We start from the raw sequence: 15,507 nt of genomic DNA on the forward strand, positions 1-15,507 counted from the left end.
GCATGTGGCAGCAGTGACGTGTCACACCGCCTTCCAAGAAAACTTCAGGCGTAATTCTGGGAAGCTTTTATCGCAGATACTCCACCACGCAGCACCAGCTTTTTATGGCTCCGTCCAAAGCTCCCGTGGCAGTTTCGGCATTCACTCTGATAAGGCGACGGAAGAAGCGGCGTGCACAAGGTCGCAGCGGCAGCGGCCTGTTACGAAACGCTGCAGAAGCCCTTTACGAAACCACGGGCGCCTGTCGCAGGCAGCCTGGGGGCACATCCTGTGGCAGAGGACAGCGGACAGCCTCCCAGTGAGGCGCAGCCTCTAACGATTCAGGGCACGGTTGCTCTTTGCAGGCGCTGTTACCGTTATAACCGTTAGAGCCGTTAACGGCCGTTAGCCCCCCCACAACATGGCGGCGGCGGGGGGGAGCGCACTGCGCATGCGCGGCCCCTCCGGAAGCGCTTCCGCCGGCGGCAAGATGGCGGCGCTGCTGTGGCGGCTCGGCCGGGCCCCGTGCCGCCTGCGCGCCGCCCGCACGGCCCTGCCGGCCGCCGCCGCCGCCGTTTGGCCGCCGTCCTTCCGCCCCGCCGCCGCCGCTGCCGTTCCTCCGGACCCACGGCGGCCGCTGAGCTTCTCGGCGGCCGAGCTGGTGCGCGCCGCGCCCGGGCGGCTGCAGCCCTACCTGCGCCTCATGCGCCTGCACCAGCCCGCCGGTGAGGGGCGGGGCGAGGGGCGGGGCGGGGGGGGGGGCGGGGCGGTAACCATGGCGACACGTTGGCCAATGGGGTGATGCCGCGGTTGCCGTGGCGACGCGCTGGCCAATGGGGCGAGGCCGCGGTTGCCATGGCGACGCAGCATCCTCGGCGCTCGGCACGCAGGGACGTGGCTGCTGTACCTGCCCTGCACGTGGAGCATCGCGCTGGCCGCGCCGCCGGGGTCCCTGCCGCACTGGCCGACGCTGGCCCTCTTCGGCGCCGGGGCCGTGCTCATGCGTGGGGCCGGCTGCACCATCAACGACATGTGGGACCGCGACTACGACAAGAAGGTGGGCAGCCGCGCGGGGCCGATGTGGTGCTCGAGGAGGGGAGGTGCTGCGTGTTGTGTTGTGCACAGGGGGTGCGCTCTGATCTGCTCGCACAGATCAGATCTGATCAGGCAGGGCTGGTTTTCTCCAGCTTGAGACATTCCTGCCTGTCACCACCCAAAACACCCGCAAATCCTTTGTCTACGTTTCCTCCCCGGATAGTTAAAATCATTTTTATATAAGTCTTCTTAACAAGCCAGCTGGTGGCTAGGGCAGGAGCAGGACGTTTGGTTGTGCTGCTGGTTGCAGTTTGGGGGTGGTTTTTGACAATACTAGGTATTTGGTAATACTTTTATTTTTATTTTCAATTAAAATGGAAGATGCCATGTCAGGTAACGGTGTGCAGTAGAGTTGGTCACTGAAATGCTTTCTGCGACCAACTCTACTGCACATCATTAATTAAGAGTGTATTTAAACTGCATAAGGCATATTTGAAGTTTAGCTTAAATTATTTAGTAGTAGGGGGAGAACATACTCAGGGAGTATACTTAAGTTGACATTATTAAAGCATGTGCAGAATCCTTTATACACTTTTAGTATTCTATAAAACGCTGGTGTCCAAACCTCCCCAAACAGACTTTAAACCACGTCTAAATGCATTTTTTTTTCCTTTTGTTATTGTGGGATGGGTTTTTTTATTTGTTTGTTCAGATTATGGTCACCTTCAGCAAGTAACTCATCACTCATTTAGGTTTAAAGTATTTTCCAGTATTTGTTCCTTCTTTCAGTTGGCTTTGCATGATTTCTCTACTCCTGACAGATATCCTAAACTCCACTGCATCCCACCTAGGGTTAAAATAATTGTCCTGTTGCATGCCAGTGGTGTGACTTGAACTTTTAGGATACATTTGAATGTGTTAGGTTGCACTTTGTGTTAACGCTGTTCCTTCCATGTTCAGGTTGCAAGGACAGCAAGCAGACCCCTGGCAGCTGGAGAAATCTCCACTTTTCAGTCCTTCGTTTTTCTCGGGGGACAGCTCAGCCTGGCTCTCTGTGTGCTTCTGTGTCTGAACTACTACAGGTGACGTACACGTTATCTTCTGTTTCTTAGAATTGCATTCCTGGTCCAGAGGTAAGCACAAAGATTTTGAACAGCAAACATGCTGGGGGCAGAGGAGTTTTAGCCATGGAAGCCAAGTAGTTTGGTGCTATTTACCAGCTCTTTAGACCTGTGATCTTTAGAGCAGCAAACAAATCTGGTACTTCTTACAGTATCGTTCTGGGAGCAGCCTCCTTGACTCTTGTGGTCTCCTACCCTCTGATGAAGAGAATCACGTATTGGCCACAGTTAGTTTTGGGTGAGTTGGAAATCTTTTTTGTTTTCTTCTTCTTCTGATCTAGCTTTTGGGAAGTTTCACGTACCGGTTAGTAACTGAACTTCAGCAGTCTGGTTTTATGTAGGTTTATATTAAAATAACAATACTGTGCAGGCAATATTCTGCCATGCCAGAAGCTTCTTAAACAGTAGTTTAACAAAATTAAGCGGGAGCTGGGTTGTAATGTTTTCGTTCATAAACAATCTCTTTTGTTGTAGTGTCGAGAGAGAGAATCAATGCTTGTAGCTTGAGAGTTGTCCGTATTTTAAGAGTTGTCTCAAAACCTGACTTAACTCTTGGCCTTCCCACTCCAGCTGTCTTCAACCTTATCAGCCAGAACTGCCTTTTCCAGTGTGGAAGCTCCACGGTTGGCTGCTGTGAGCTCTTTTGCAGTCAGCTGCACCGACATCAGAGCATTTTAACTTCAGACACATTGTTGGAGTGCACTGCAATAGTTCTGTGCGAATGCTTCCTTAGGATAGTGGATAAACCATATTTAAATGGGGGAAAAATGTGTGGCACTGTGCATTTCTCCTTATATCTCCAGGGTATTTAATGTCAAATTTCTTGGGATTTCTTACCTGACTGAAACTCCGTGATAGGAAATAGAGATTGTAGCAGATGTAACATACGCTTGAAGAAATGATACCGAGTTCTGTACATGTAATTTAGACTGGTCCTGGCATGTTGTTAACTATCTTTGTTCCACTCTCTCTGTTTTTAGGACTTACTTTTAACTGGGGAGCCCTTCTTGGGTGGTCTGCCATCCGAGGGTCCTGCGACTGGTCCGTGTGTTTGCCCTTGTACCTGGCTGGAGTCATGTGGACGCTGGTATACGACACCATCTACGCGCACCAGGTAGAGCAGCAGCGGGAAGCTTTACAGACCTGTGTATGTTTGCTTGCTTAATTTACAGCTTTGGTCTTGAGCAGCACTAACGTGCAGGTGAGCACCATGGAGCATCCACCCTTGGACCTTTCATTGCTCTGTAAAGACTTCATATATCGGGCAGAGGGCCGCAAGTGAAATGTGTTTTGTGTGCCCATGCGTCCGTGCTGTGTCAATAACTGCACAGCTGGTGTTAACTATTAGCTGCCAGCACAGCTCTGAGGACCAGCCTTTTAATTTATAATTTAACCCAGGGACCTGCAAATACACTTAACTGAGGTTCCTGCTAACAACTGTGGGAAACCTGAGATGGGCCCCCCATTTTACTTTCCTTACCAAGTAACGGTTGGATTGCAGATCTTCTGCCAATTGTTCCTTTCCTTCTAGGACAAGAGGGATGACGTCCTTATCGGCGTGAAGTCCACAGCGCTACAGTTCAAGGAAGACACAAAGCGGTGGCTCAGTGGCTTCAGCATGGCAATGCTTGTGGGCTTGTGCGTGGCGGGGATGAACTGTAACCAGACCTTCCCTTACTACTCAGCCGTGGCTGCCGTGGGCGCTCACCTGGCACACCAGGTTTGATGGATTCATTTATATTTTCTCCACGTGGAAATTCTTGATAAGAAATCATAGTGCTTTTCATCCCCTGGCTGAAAATTCTCCCAGTACACTGGGAAAAAAAAGAAAGAATCCTGTATGTTTTTTTAAAGATCATTTAAAGGCTTCTGACAAAGGCTTGCTTCTCCCAAGCACCTTTTGCAGAGCTCTTTTGAGGAGACCTCTGGTGGTCCACAGGCTGTAGCGTTCAGTCTGTTTCTAACCCAAAGAACTGCCTTGCCTTTAGCTGTAATCTCAAGGCAAATATTTTCTTCCTGCTTCTGATAGCAGCTGCAGCTAGATCCACCTCCATACCAAGCACAATTTTGCAGTTTTTGCTGTTCTGACACAACTCCAGCTGTGTCCAGTGCACATGATGTGAGACTGCAGTCTGTGTGTTATGATTGTTCGCTGAATTTATGGGATGAAGTGGTCTGCTGTATCAAACACACTCACACTTGACAGAGATGTTGTTTTTTTGGTGCGTGGCATACTGTACAATAGCTACGTGAAAATGAGCGTTGTCTGTTGCATCTCCCAGAGAGAGTTAATTTACCACAGGGTAATTACATTGTGCTGTGAGCTCTGGAGCTTCAGACTGGGTTCCAGCAGTGTAACAAAGGTTTCTGTGGCTTTCTCACTACCCTCTGTTGCAGATGGTAATGTTGTGACTTCATGATAGTTGATGGTTCTAATTCACAATTGCTTTTGTAGCAGAAAGCAGCCCCGTTCAGTGTTGTACTTGTGCAAGCTTACAGATTTGAATGCATATCAGGAAAAATAAAGAAAATGAGCTTTGCCCGTAAAGGGAGCAGAGAGGATTTTGTTACCCAAATGACTGCGTTCAGTCTGGTGGTGACGGTTAGTCTATGGGAGGAGTAATTGCTGGCCTTCGTAAGGCAGTGATAGCACTGCGAGCAGTAAAACCATCAGCAGTCTGAGGAGTTAAATGTGGGATTAACATGTAACCTGCCATGCAAGGGACAGCCTGATGGGTGTTTTACAGCCCCTCACATCTGAGCAGCACTTTAACGAGGGAGCTCCCACAGCTCGTAGACACTAAACATTAATCATGCCTGCAGGTTATAACATCTTCGCGGCGCTGTGCTCTGCTACTTGTCAGCCACTGCTTTTCACAGGGTTTGGTCTTGGAAATCTGTGGAGGACAGTGTGCTACGTTCCATTGACATCTGGAATTGCCAGAGTGGCCTTGCATGGCAGTTTTGGCACAAATGGAAATCATTGTCCTGCAGAGAGGATTTTTCTCGGTGAGGAGGCAGAATGTGAGGGGCAAGGAGTCACAGAATCACAGAATTTCTAGGTTGGAAGAGACCTCAAGATCACCGAGTCCAACCTCTGACCTAACACTAACCAGTCCTCCCCTAAACCATATCACTAAGTTCTACATCTAAACATCTTTTCAAGACCTTCAGGGATGGTGACTCCACCACTTCCCTGGGCAGCCCATTCCAATGCCTCACAACCCTTTCGGTAAAGAAATTCTTCCTCATACCCAACCTAAGCCTCCCGTGGCGCAACTTCAGCGTGTAACGATTCTCTAGATTCCCCAAGTTGTAAGAGCAGCCCTGTTCCATATACCACAGAGCAGCTTCTCTTTGAGTGTATGTTTTAATATTACTTCTGCCTAGGCATTTGCAGGCTTATCTTCATGTTCAAGACATCAGAGATCTGCTGACCGACTGAGTTTAGAAAGTTGAATAAGCCGTGTAAGGTGCCCCTTCCTCAATTTAACTAGTTTGTGCCTGAGGCAGAGAGGAATTTGGGTCATGAAGATGTCCAGTTCCTGTACTGCTGAAGAAGTTCCTGAACAGAAAACTAAGCTGCCTTACATGCTTCATGTCCGTGAAGGTACACCTCATGGCTCAGCTGCTGTTGGGTTTCACTCATCCATTTAGAGTTTTCACTTCCGTATGCCTGACGGGCAGGCAGGCTTTTAAGGGTGTGAAAAAAAACATCGTGTTTTAGAGGTTTGCAGGCCAGGTTTCAGATAGTTTAATCAGAACCCAGCCCCCTTATCTCTGTACAAGTGCAAACAGCAGAGGAATGTGTTTCCTAGGGAAGCTTTAATTTCTTTCAGTTCAAAGCATTCTCTTTCAACATCTTGAGGGGATGAACGGCAGGGTCAGAGTTTCTGGGAGGTGTCTCTCTCTGCCCTTGCACTGTGTGCTGTTGGTGCCTCGAGCTGTGAGTCGTGGTGGCTGCTCGCAGGTGTCGGGGTTCCTCTTTGCAGGGCAGATGCAGCTATGCGGCCAGCAGCACCTGGGCAGGACAGGGCAGCCTCTTGCTCTGCTGCTTTCCCTCCCCTGCCTTGTTTTCGGGGAAGCACGGGCGGTGTTAGTAGCAGACAAATGAAAGGTGCAGGCTGGTACTGGATTTTTTTTTTATTGAAGTTCCTGTTGACGAGTTAGCTGCCTTTCTGCCGAGGAAGGTCTCCAAAAGACTTTTTACACATTCAGACATTTTTACAGCTTTTATTACCCAACTGCACCCAGGAGTGTTTAGATTGTTCATACTGTGATTCACCGAGAGGTTCCAGGAATCAGGTCCATGCCCAGTCCTTTGCTCTTCTACCTCACGTTGAATAAATCTGTCAGGTAAACACGGTCATGAACCATCCATTGCAGCTACAGAGTATTCCGTTTCTTCAGGAGCTAACAATAGGTTTAGAACCTGAAGGTTTTGAAATTACAGCCCTTCTCACGTCTTCTTGAGATGTGTCAAGTATTTCCGTGTCCATAAATAGTAATACTGGAATGTTTATACTGTGCTTTTGCAGATTTACACTTTGGACATAGACAAGCCTGAAGACTGCTGGAAGAAATTTGCATCGAATCGTACTGTAGGAGTTCTGCTCTTCGTAGGGATTGTGCTTGGAAATCTCTGTAAAAGACAAGAGTCGAAAACTGTACAAGAGCCTTTAGAAAGCAGGTAGTCGAAATTGTTAATGATTCCAATGTTTTAGTCCGGCTCAAATGAATATGCTCCAAGAGGGGAAGACACTTTTAACGTGACTCTTTGTAGTTTATCCTATTTATTTATAAAAGTTGGTGAAAATGTTCTTTTTTTTCTTAAAAAAAAAAAAAAGCCAAGCAAATCATGTTTTTGACTGTCTTACAATGTAAGCTGGGATTACTCATGAATGAAGCAAGTGAAGCTCCTCTGGTGGTCCTATGTAGTACAAGGAAACTCCTGACTGGCTCTCAAGAAGCGAGTCCGGCATTTTACACAGAGCAAGACAGATGTCTCTTAGTGACAGGACTTGGGAAAATGTAAAAAGATTTCAGCATGTAAATAAAATTTGGTTGTACATGTTTGGCGTTGTGAGTTATTGCATGAAGAAGTTGCAGTTGGGGTTGGGGCTTGTTGTGTGAAGTAACTGTGATAGCGGCTTTTACCCTGAGATGTCTGGATGCGGCCTGGTCTCCATCCATGAGGTCCAGAATATGAACAAGTCGATGGAAAAGTTTTTAAGACCCCCTTTTGTTCTTGGTCTGACTGCTGGCACTGGTTCTTCCTCATGAGCAGGCTGCTGCAGAGCGGCCCATGGAGACCGAGGTGAGCTCCTTTATCAGGAACAATCTGCATGCATACTGCCAGCTTAACAAACCAGCACATTCCAGAACTGATGCCAAGTGTCTGCATGCTGGTGGTTGACTCTAAGGTAGGAACTCATCTTGCCAAGTGAATCTCATTTCCTCCTTCTAATTCTAACCCTTTAGCCTTCTGCTTCTTCTTTCTATTTCAGCTGATACAGGAGTAACTGGTTTGTTAGGAGGAGGACTGTAAGCAGTAACAATAGCAACTGCAGGCTAATTACAGATCTCTGTACCTTTCCCTGCCCTCTACCATTTTATGCTTGGTTGGTTATGCAATGTCTGCTGGTTACGCTTTTCCTTGCCTCCTGGTGTCCTCCGCTTTGTGGGATTATTTGCTGTGGGGGGAGTGACAGGCACGCCTGTTCCCAGAAAACAAAACTCAGCCGAGACCCAGAGAGGGGAGCTGCTCTAGCTCTGAAGCTGAGCCTCATGTACAGTTATTTAGGCTGCTGTGGCTAGGAGACATTTGAGTCCAGAGCTGTGTGTTCAGGGGTTGTCAAATTCAGCTTGACTGGTGCTGGTGGACGGGTGAAGAAGTTGCTGTTGCAGCCCAAGGAGACAGCTCACAGCGGGTCAGGGACTTTGGTCACAGGAGATCCTTCCTGGAGCTGTGGTGGGTTCTGCACACTTCTTCCTTGTTGTGTGTGCTTTGTGACGCTTTGTTTATTGTCTTTTTGGCTTCTCTCACTATTTGGACACAACATTGGACACAAAATATTTTTTGAACAGGCCAGAAAGAAGACTGTTCAGGTTGACTGCATATGAAGTACAAATATGTGAAAAGGTTGGCAACCATAGCCCTTGAAAGCACTCAGAGGCCTCTTTGGTTCTTAAACGGAAGTTCTTAAGCAGGGTTTATAAATTTTCACTGGTACTAAGATAAAGGACAGCACTTTAAGGATGAAGTTTCTTAAGTTAAGAAACTTAGTTAAGTTTCTGAACAATTATGTGACAGAGCTGCACTCTGTAGAGGGAGAAACGAATGCATCCAGCTTCATGTTGAACCTGGGTTACAAGGCATTTATTAGTAATGCCCAAGTCTAATTAATATCTGTAAGCATCTTACAGACTTGTAGCAGTACCTTAGAGCGAACATGACAAAAGTTACTTGTTTCTAACCTACTAATGTGTCTTCAAGTAGCTTGGATTTGAGAAGAGCTCCCATTTTGTAGCACCTGTGGACTGTCTCGTGTCCATCTTCATGTGGCAACTTGGCGCAAGCAAGCATTTGCCTTGTAATAAGAAGAAGAACAAGGTGTAACAACACAGGGTAAAGACTGAACTATCAAACCAGTCCTAAACCTAGAAATAATTGCATGTCTTCTGTCAGAGTTCTCCAAAATCATCTCCAACTGCATTTTGCTGGCTAAAATGCCATTTGTATCTGCTGGCAGTTATACGTGCATCTCTCTTCTGTTCTCAAGGTATTCTTTCCTGCGCTTCACAAACACAATCTCAGCTGTATTTAAATACAATTTGTTTAAAAAGTCTCCCCCACGCCCATCTCTAAGCAGCAGGGTTAGCTGTTATGGTTTCACGCAAATAAACACTGCTCCCTGGCAGTCTTCCCTCGGGTGTCAGGTGTTGCCTTTCTCCCCTTTCTTTTGCAAAGGTTCCTCTGCAGGGGCACAGACAAGGAACATCTCTGAGGGCAGGAAGCTCGGCTGTGCCTCCCAAGAGCCAGGGCTGGAGGTGGCTCAGCAAAGCAGCCAGGGCAGGGTGGCTGCCAACCCAAAGGTTGTCCCCGGCACGCTCCCTGTGTTGGAGAGCAGCACCGGCTCCTGCACGCCAGGGCAGACAGCGCCTGGACTTTGCTATTCGCACGCTGCTTGCAAAAGAAGGCATCTCCCAGTCCAAGGAGGCCAGAATTTTCCCTGCCTCTGTCTGGGGCAAGCACGTGCCATGGGTGTGGAGCCAAGGAAGGCTGCAGAGGGCAGGGGGCAGGGGACAGACAGCGTGGTGGGGTCAGTCTTGGCACCAGCCCTGGGTGTTAGGATCTGGGGATGAGGAGAAGTGCCTCCTTGCCAGGGGTGTTGGAGCATCCCCAGGGGTGAGCTGGGGCTGAAGGCTGCTGGAGTACAGCAGGGTGAGGTGTTTTAGGTGCCTTTCCTGAGTTACACAGGAAAATGCAAGGGAAGAGTGGGCTGCGCAGCACCTCTGGTTTGCTGAGTGCTGCTGGTAAGGGAACACAATGCCTGTGCCCCCAGGCACAAGGTTGTGCTCGGGCCAAGCAAGAAGGAAGCTAGCAAAAGAAATAAAACAATAAAAAGTGTTCAAGTGCCACGGTCAAAGTGTAAAAACACAGCCCCAATGTTTCTGACACCCAGCTGAAATCGGGGCCACAGGGAACAACCGGGTGATGCCCGACCACAAACCTGTGTGAGGTGCTCCTCCAAACCGAGGGACCATCACTGAGCCATGCCCTGTGGCAAGTGCAGCTATCGCATGGCATCTTCCTGTTTTTGTTTGTTTGTTTTCATCCCAGGCTGCTCTCCAAGCTGCGGAGGTGGAGGAAGGGATGTGACGTTATCCGGGGATAACGCAGCACAGGGGCTGAGGCGGGGGGAGCCTGAGGGCAGCGCTGGGTGGCCACCTGTGGGGAGGACAGCACTGTGTCCCGCCCCAGCTGCCAAATATTTCACAGACGGGGAATTTCCCAGCTTCGTCAGGCCTTGTTTGGCCCCAGAGGCTGCTGGTGGGCTTCACACAGCACAGCCCCCTCTGTGCACCCCATCAAACGAAGCCACTCCTCGTGACCACAGAGCCTGGGCTTGGCATAACCATTTGGACGTCGTGGGCACGGTGTGGTGACCCCGATGATGCCCGTGGGCCACGGTGGTTTGCAGGGAGAAGTTGGGGGAAGCCAGCCCAGGGTGCTCCTCACACCATCCTGAAGCGTGCCCTTGGGTTTTGAGGGAAGAGACGGGGAAAAAACCTCTCCCAGGGACGCGGACGAGGTCTGCGCAGCCGCCTCCGGTTTAACGAGCCGCAGGCTATGGTTTCACGCGGGGAGGGGAAAGAAGCACCCTGGGCTTGGCCCCCCCTGGCTCCCCGCCACCGTTACCTCCCACCTCTCCCTGCTCGGCACCGCTGCCAATAAGAGCCTGCAGGAGACAGAGCCACACTCGCCGTTCGCCCAGCTGCTCCGCACGCACCGGGGACGCCCGCCGCAACTCAGGCTGCTCCGCAGAAGGTTGGTTCCCTGGTGGCATGGAAATATGAAAGGCTCCCTGCCCTAAAAGGATTGGATAACAAGGCAAAAATTACAGATATATGCTTTTATTTTGTTTTATTTTTATTCTTTTTTTCTTTTTTTTTCCCTGCTCAGTAATGCAGGGGGGATTAATCTTAATGGAAACTCTTTTGCTACATCCTACCTGGGGGAAAAGGGGATGCTTTTAACAAGCTATGTGCCAAATCTGCCTTATGGGCAGGTCACTTCTGGCTTGCCGCTTTCTCCTGTTTCTACGAGCGTATAAATGTACCAGGGGAATCTGTGCGACTCTTTGCTCTCTGATTAAACTGGGCTCCCTGCTTTTTCCTTAGCGCGTGCTGCAGGGCAAGCCCCTCTTGTGGGGGATGCTGAGGTTTGTAGCTGCAAGTGTTTTCGGGCAGACCCCACAGCGCGTGCGGGAGGAAGCTGCTCTCCTGTCCAAAGGCTGGCTGCTGCTGCTTGTTGCTTTATTTATTTATTTATTTATTTATTATGTGTTTCTGCTCATTCTCGTTGTGCTCTTCCTTCCCTTTTTGGTTGGACATGGCTTTGGTGGCAAGAGCATCTTCCTGTGGCCATGTCTGCATTGCTCCTTCCAGCTCAGAGAGGAGAAGGCACACGAGGATCCCTGCTATGGGGAGTGATGTGGGGCTGTAAAAGTGCAAGGCTGCACAGGCACCTGCCTGTTGCTGGGCTCATTTCCGAGAGCTCACAGCTGCTCCGCCAGCCGCGCTGCCTCACGCATTTCGGTTTCTGTTCTGGATGCTGAGGTCAGTGGGGCTGCTCGCTGAAGCCGCACCCCTCTCCAATCCCAGTAGCCAAGGAAAGGAAAATGAATTTATAGCGAACAGCCTCAGGATGTGTGAGCCCAGTGCCTTTACGGTTCCTTCCCCTTGCTCTCCTTGTGCATGCTGAGATGAATTTTCCCTAGCAGCACGGCTTGTTTTCTGCGGTTATCCAAGCAAAACACGTGCCGTGCAGCACAGTCCCAGACTGGTTTCTATCATATCTGAGGCTCATTTCCTCCGGGAGCTGCAGGAGAGCAAGGAGCAGGGTTCAGACCTAGGACACGGTGCCATGTTTCTGCATTTCTGGCTCTGCTGGGAACAAACGTGCGGCCACAGCTGCTCCCTACACGCTTCGTGTACCCCCCGAGCTGCTCTGCCGAGGGATCCCTGTCATGCAGCCGGGGGTCCCGCGGCCCTGACACCTTGAGGCCGTGCCGCTGACCGCTCTCTCCCCCTCCTTTTCCTCCCCAGCTCTCACCACTCCGTGCCCAGCCAGCGATGGCCGCTCCCACCGTGGTGACCCTGCAGCCCCAGTACGTGGTGGCTGGGCCCAACGTGTCCAGGGCCATGTGGCAGACGGGGCTGATGGACTGCTGCACCGACTGCGGCGTCTGTGAGTGCCGGCGGGGCCAGGGGCCGCTTGCTGGCAGGCTGGCAGGGGCTCACGGTGGTTCTCCCCCTTGCAGGCTGCTGTGGGATGTTCTGCTACCCCTGCCTGGGCTGCCAGGTGGCCGGGGACATGAACGAGTGCTGCCTCTGCGGGACCAGCGTGGCCATGAGGACCCTGTACCGCACCCGATACAACATCCCGGTCAGTGAGGGCGCGGGTGGTGGGCTCCCTTTTCGGCCCAATTTTCTCTCAATCCTCACGGCCAGCTGTGGCCCTATCTCGGCACCTTTCACCCAGGCTCGCAGCCTGCCTCTGGCAACAGCCAAGCTCAGAGAGCCACCGCTTGGCCACTGTGTCCCTGTCAGGGAGAGCCATGAAACCATCGGGGTGGTGCTGCACGGGACAACAGCTTGGTGTGGGTGGCAGGGAAACGTGGCCCACGGTAAACGTATCAGAGCATCTCTTCCTCTGGCAGTGAAAGGACTTGGTGTGTGATTTCCCCCCCTGCCTCATGCAGGGAAGCCAGCAGATAAGTCACTGAGTTCCGGGGTCAGCAGTTCCTTGTCCCTTCCTATCTTATCTCCCCCTGGCAAGCCGGCCCCGTCCTGCAGCCAACGCAGCCGTTGCTGCTGAACCATGCACTTTTGAAATGTCCTCTGCTCCGGGGTCAGAGCTGAACCCCGATGGAAAAGACATGCAGCGTGGAGTGCAACTGACCTCTTCTTTGCTGAAATGTGGTTTTGGGGAAGCCCTGGCTCCTAACGCATGCCTTTCCTGCAGGGCTCCATTTGTTCCGACTACTGCATCACCTTGTGGTGTCCTGTGTGCTCCGTGTGCCAGATCAAAAGGGACATCAACAAGCGGAGGGAGATGGGCATCTTCTGGTCAGCGCCCCTTTTCTCCCTGCAACACGGGGGCATCGTGCACGTCCTTGACCCGAGCGGGACGAATGTGTGGCCGCAGCAGGCCACCGGCAGCCCGTCCTCACCTCCCGTCCCTTCACTTACAGATGCTGTGGAGCCCGTGCCGCCCACGCCCCGCAGGAAGGTGGCTGAGGATTGCCCATGACTGGCAGCCCTCAGCCCCTCTTGAGCAGCCCAATAAAGAGCGATGTGTGCCTTGCCTGCTGCGTGCTCGTTGTCCCCCTGCATTGTCCCTCTGTACTGCGTGGCTGCATTTCCACCCGGGTTCTGGTCCTTTTCCCTTTTATAGGCTATTTTAAATGCGTGTAGGGTGTCTGCTGAGATGTCAGACCTGGGCTGGCTTCTGGGTCTCTTTGTGGGGCTGGTGAGAAAAGTGAACATGCTGGGGTCCCAGCAGCTTCTTCCTTTTGGGAACCCATGGGACTCGCCCTCCGAAATGATGCTTCTGACCCAATGTCACCCGATGGGATACAGTGGAGAGGGGCCGTCCCCCTGCTCCCAGTACTTTCAGAGGGGGGGTTGCCCCGTGGGTCTCTCCAGACACTTGTTGGCTCGTGGAGCCCAAATGTGGCCTCCCCTTCTCCAAAGGCTGCTGCTGGGCACGAAGGGCGAGGGCCGGCAGTGGGGACATTGCGCAAGCGGGGAGTGTGCGGGTCGGCCTACAGCTGGGCCGGGAGGAGCAGGGGTTGGCAGCGCCCAGCGCATATAAGGGACGGGAGCGGGCAAAGGACACACGGCTCTGCGAGCAGGGTGGCTCTGCAGGTGTGTGTGGCTGGCGGGGCTTTGGGGTGAAACGGTGGGAAATCGGGGCGGAGGTGGTGGTGATGGAAACTGCGGTGATCCCATATTGGATGTGGAAAGGGGGTGGTGGTCCCTGGGATGCGCGTTCAGCGGGCCCGGTGCCCACCGGTGTTATAGCTGAGGGCATGGCCCTGCAATAGGGAGCAGCCCCAAGGGTGTGGAGGCTGTGGACCTCAGGTGGGTTCATTAGGCAGCTCGTTATGGGGGGCAGCTGGGTGTGGGGAGGAGAAGGAGGAGTAGTGGTGGTGGTGTGCTGTTGGGGAAGGGTGGGCACACAGGGGCTCCTGCAGTGCTGGGGAGCTGAGGAAGAGGAGGAGGCACCTGGTGAGGAAGGTGAGTGAGTAAGGAGGGGAGGGAGCTGGCGGCTAGGCCTGGAGCAGGGGAGGGGGAGATGGGAAAGGTGCTGGCTTCCAACCCCCCCAGGGAAGCAGGGTTAGATGGGGAGAGGCAGAGAGAGGCCCTGGTGGAGCAATGCCTGGAGACGTGGCCCCCGGGCTGGGGCCGTGAGGGCTGCAGCCTCCTCTCCTCCCTCCCGGGCAGCCTTCTCCGGACACTGCCTGCCCGTGCAGCCCTGCTGATGGCCTCCCGACATGTGGTCACCACCCAGCCCTGGGGCTCAGCGGCCGCCCCGCAGAGGAGCGAGTGGCAGACGGGGCTGATGGACTGCTGCTCCGACTGCGGCGTCTGTGAGTAGGCTCTGGGCGGGCTGCTGGAGGGTTTGTGGGGGCGTGGGGCGGGTGTCGAGCGTGGGGTGTCTCCGTGTCTCTCGCAGGCATCTGTGGATCCTGCTGCTACATCTGCCTGGGCTGCCAGGTGGCCGGGGACATGGACGAGTGCTGCCTCTGTGGGACCACTGTGGCCATGAGGACCCTGTACCGCACCCGATACAACATCCCGGTCAGTGTGGGCGCGGGTGCTGGGCTCCCTTTTCCCCCCTGTGTCCCTGGGGCAGTGGGGATGCACAAGGCCACGTCTCCATGGGTCAGGGTTGGTCATACCACGGGTCCTTCTCGGCAGGGCTCCATCATGGGCGACTTCATCTCGGTGCTGTGCTGCCCCTGGTGCTCTCTCTGCCAGCTGAAGCGGGACATAAACAGGAGGAAAGAACAAGGCACCTTCTGGTGAGTTGGCCTCTTCACCCAGCTCCGCACATGTTCCCTGAGCCCCCCTTCCTGCCACAACTGACCTAGCACATCCCATCCCGTCCCTCAGCCTCCTCTGCCCTCCCTTGCAGATGCTGCTGTCCTGGCCGTGGAGTTGCTGCTGCCCTCGTGTTCCTGGTCCGTGCAATGGGGGGCTCAGTGCTCTCACACAGCCTCCCCCTTCCCTTGGTAACGCGGTCAATAAAGAGCAGTGCTTGCCCTCACTCGCATGTGTTCGCATTTATTTACTTTGTGGCTTTAGCTTTGTTGTTTCTCGGTGTCCTGCTGTGGCACCGGAGGACAGCGTGCTGCTTCGTGCTGTGTGTTCAGGGCAGCACCGAGCACGCCAGGTGAAGACCCCTTGCAGACCTGCACCAGCCCAAGAAACTCAGCAGGGGGGAAACTGAAGTGAAACAAAGCCCAAGCCAATGCTGCTGCGGCCATCCCAGCTTCTCCACGCACACCGCAGCGTGGCCGTGGGCAGGGCCTGTGACAGCATGGATGGGGAAGTGATGGTGGCGGGCTGGGGGGGCTGT

General features: G+C 52.8%; 2 protein-coding genes and 1 long non-coding RNA gene across 5 annotated transcripts; all 3 read left to right on the forward strand.

Annotated features, from left to right (window-relative positions):
* Window positions 1-135: 135 nt before the first annotated feature.
* COQ2 (coenzyme Q2, polyprenyltransferase) lies at window positions 136-7,208 on the forward strand. Its single transcript, XM_082759246.1, has 7 exons — window positions 136-704; window positions 870-1,036; window positions 1,975-2,096; window positions 2,288-2,373; window positions 3,116-3,249; window positions 3,667-3,855; window positions 6,674-7,208. The coding sequence occupies exons 1-7, from the start codon at window positions 401-403 to the stop codon at window positions 6,827-6,829; spliced, it is 1,158 nt and encodes a 385-aa protein (XP_082615372.1). The 5' UTR covers window positions 136-400; the 3' UTR covers window positions 6,830-7,208.
* Window positions 7,209-7,475: 267 nt separating this feature from the next.
* On the forward strand, window positions 7,476-13,227 carry PLAC8 (placenta associated 8). 3 transcript variants are annotated; one of them, XM_082758665.1, is made up of 6 exons: window positions 7,486-7,558; window positions 9,979-10,686; window positions 11,967-12,108; window positions 12,182-12,306; window positions 12,886-12,989; window positions 13,115-13,227. In XM_082758665.1, coding segments are annotated over exons 3-6 (345 nt in total). In that variant the 5' UTR covers window positions 7,486-7,558; window positions 9,979-10,686; window positions 11,967-11,993; the 3' UTR covers window positions 13,116-13,227. The 3 variants fall into 3 exon arrangements, with proteins under 3 accessions (XP_082614789.1, XP_082614791.1, XP_082614790.1); XM_082758663.1 differs by having other exon boundaries at window positions 7,476-7,558; window positions 12,886-13,227; XM_082758664.1 differs by lacking the exon at window positions 7,486-7,558 and having other exon boundaries at window positions 9,827-10,686; window positions 12,886-13,227.
* Window positions 13,228-14,707: 1,480 nt separating this feature from the next.
* Window positions 14,708-15,507, forward strand: LOC309877429. The gene is made up of 3 exons (XR_014317358.1): window positions 14,708-14,726; window positions 14,847-14,950; window positions 15,064-15,507. It is a non-coding gene; the product is annotated as an uncharacterized lncRNA (long non-coding RNA).

Source organism: Aythya marila (genome assembly GCF_965140915.1).
Source record: "Aythya marila genome assembly, chromosome: 4".
In the NCBI taxonomy this organism is placed as follows: Eukaryota; Metazoa; Chordata; class Aves; order Anseriformes; family Anatidae; genus Aythya; species Aythya marila.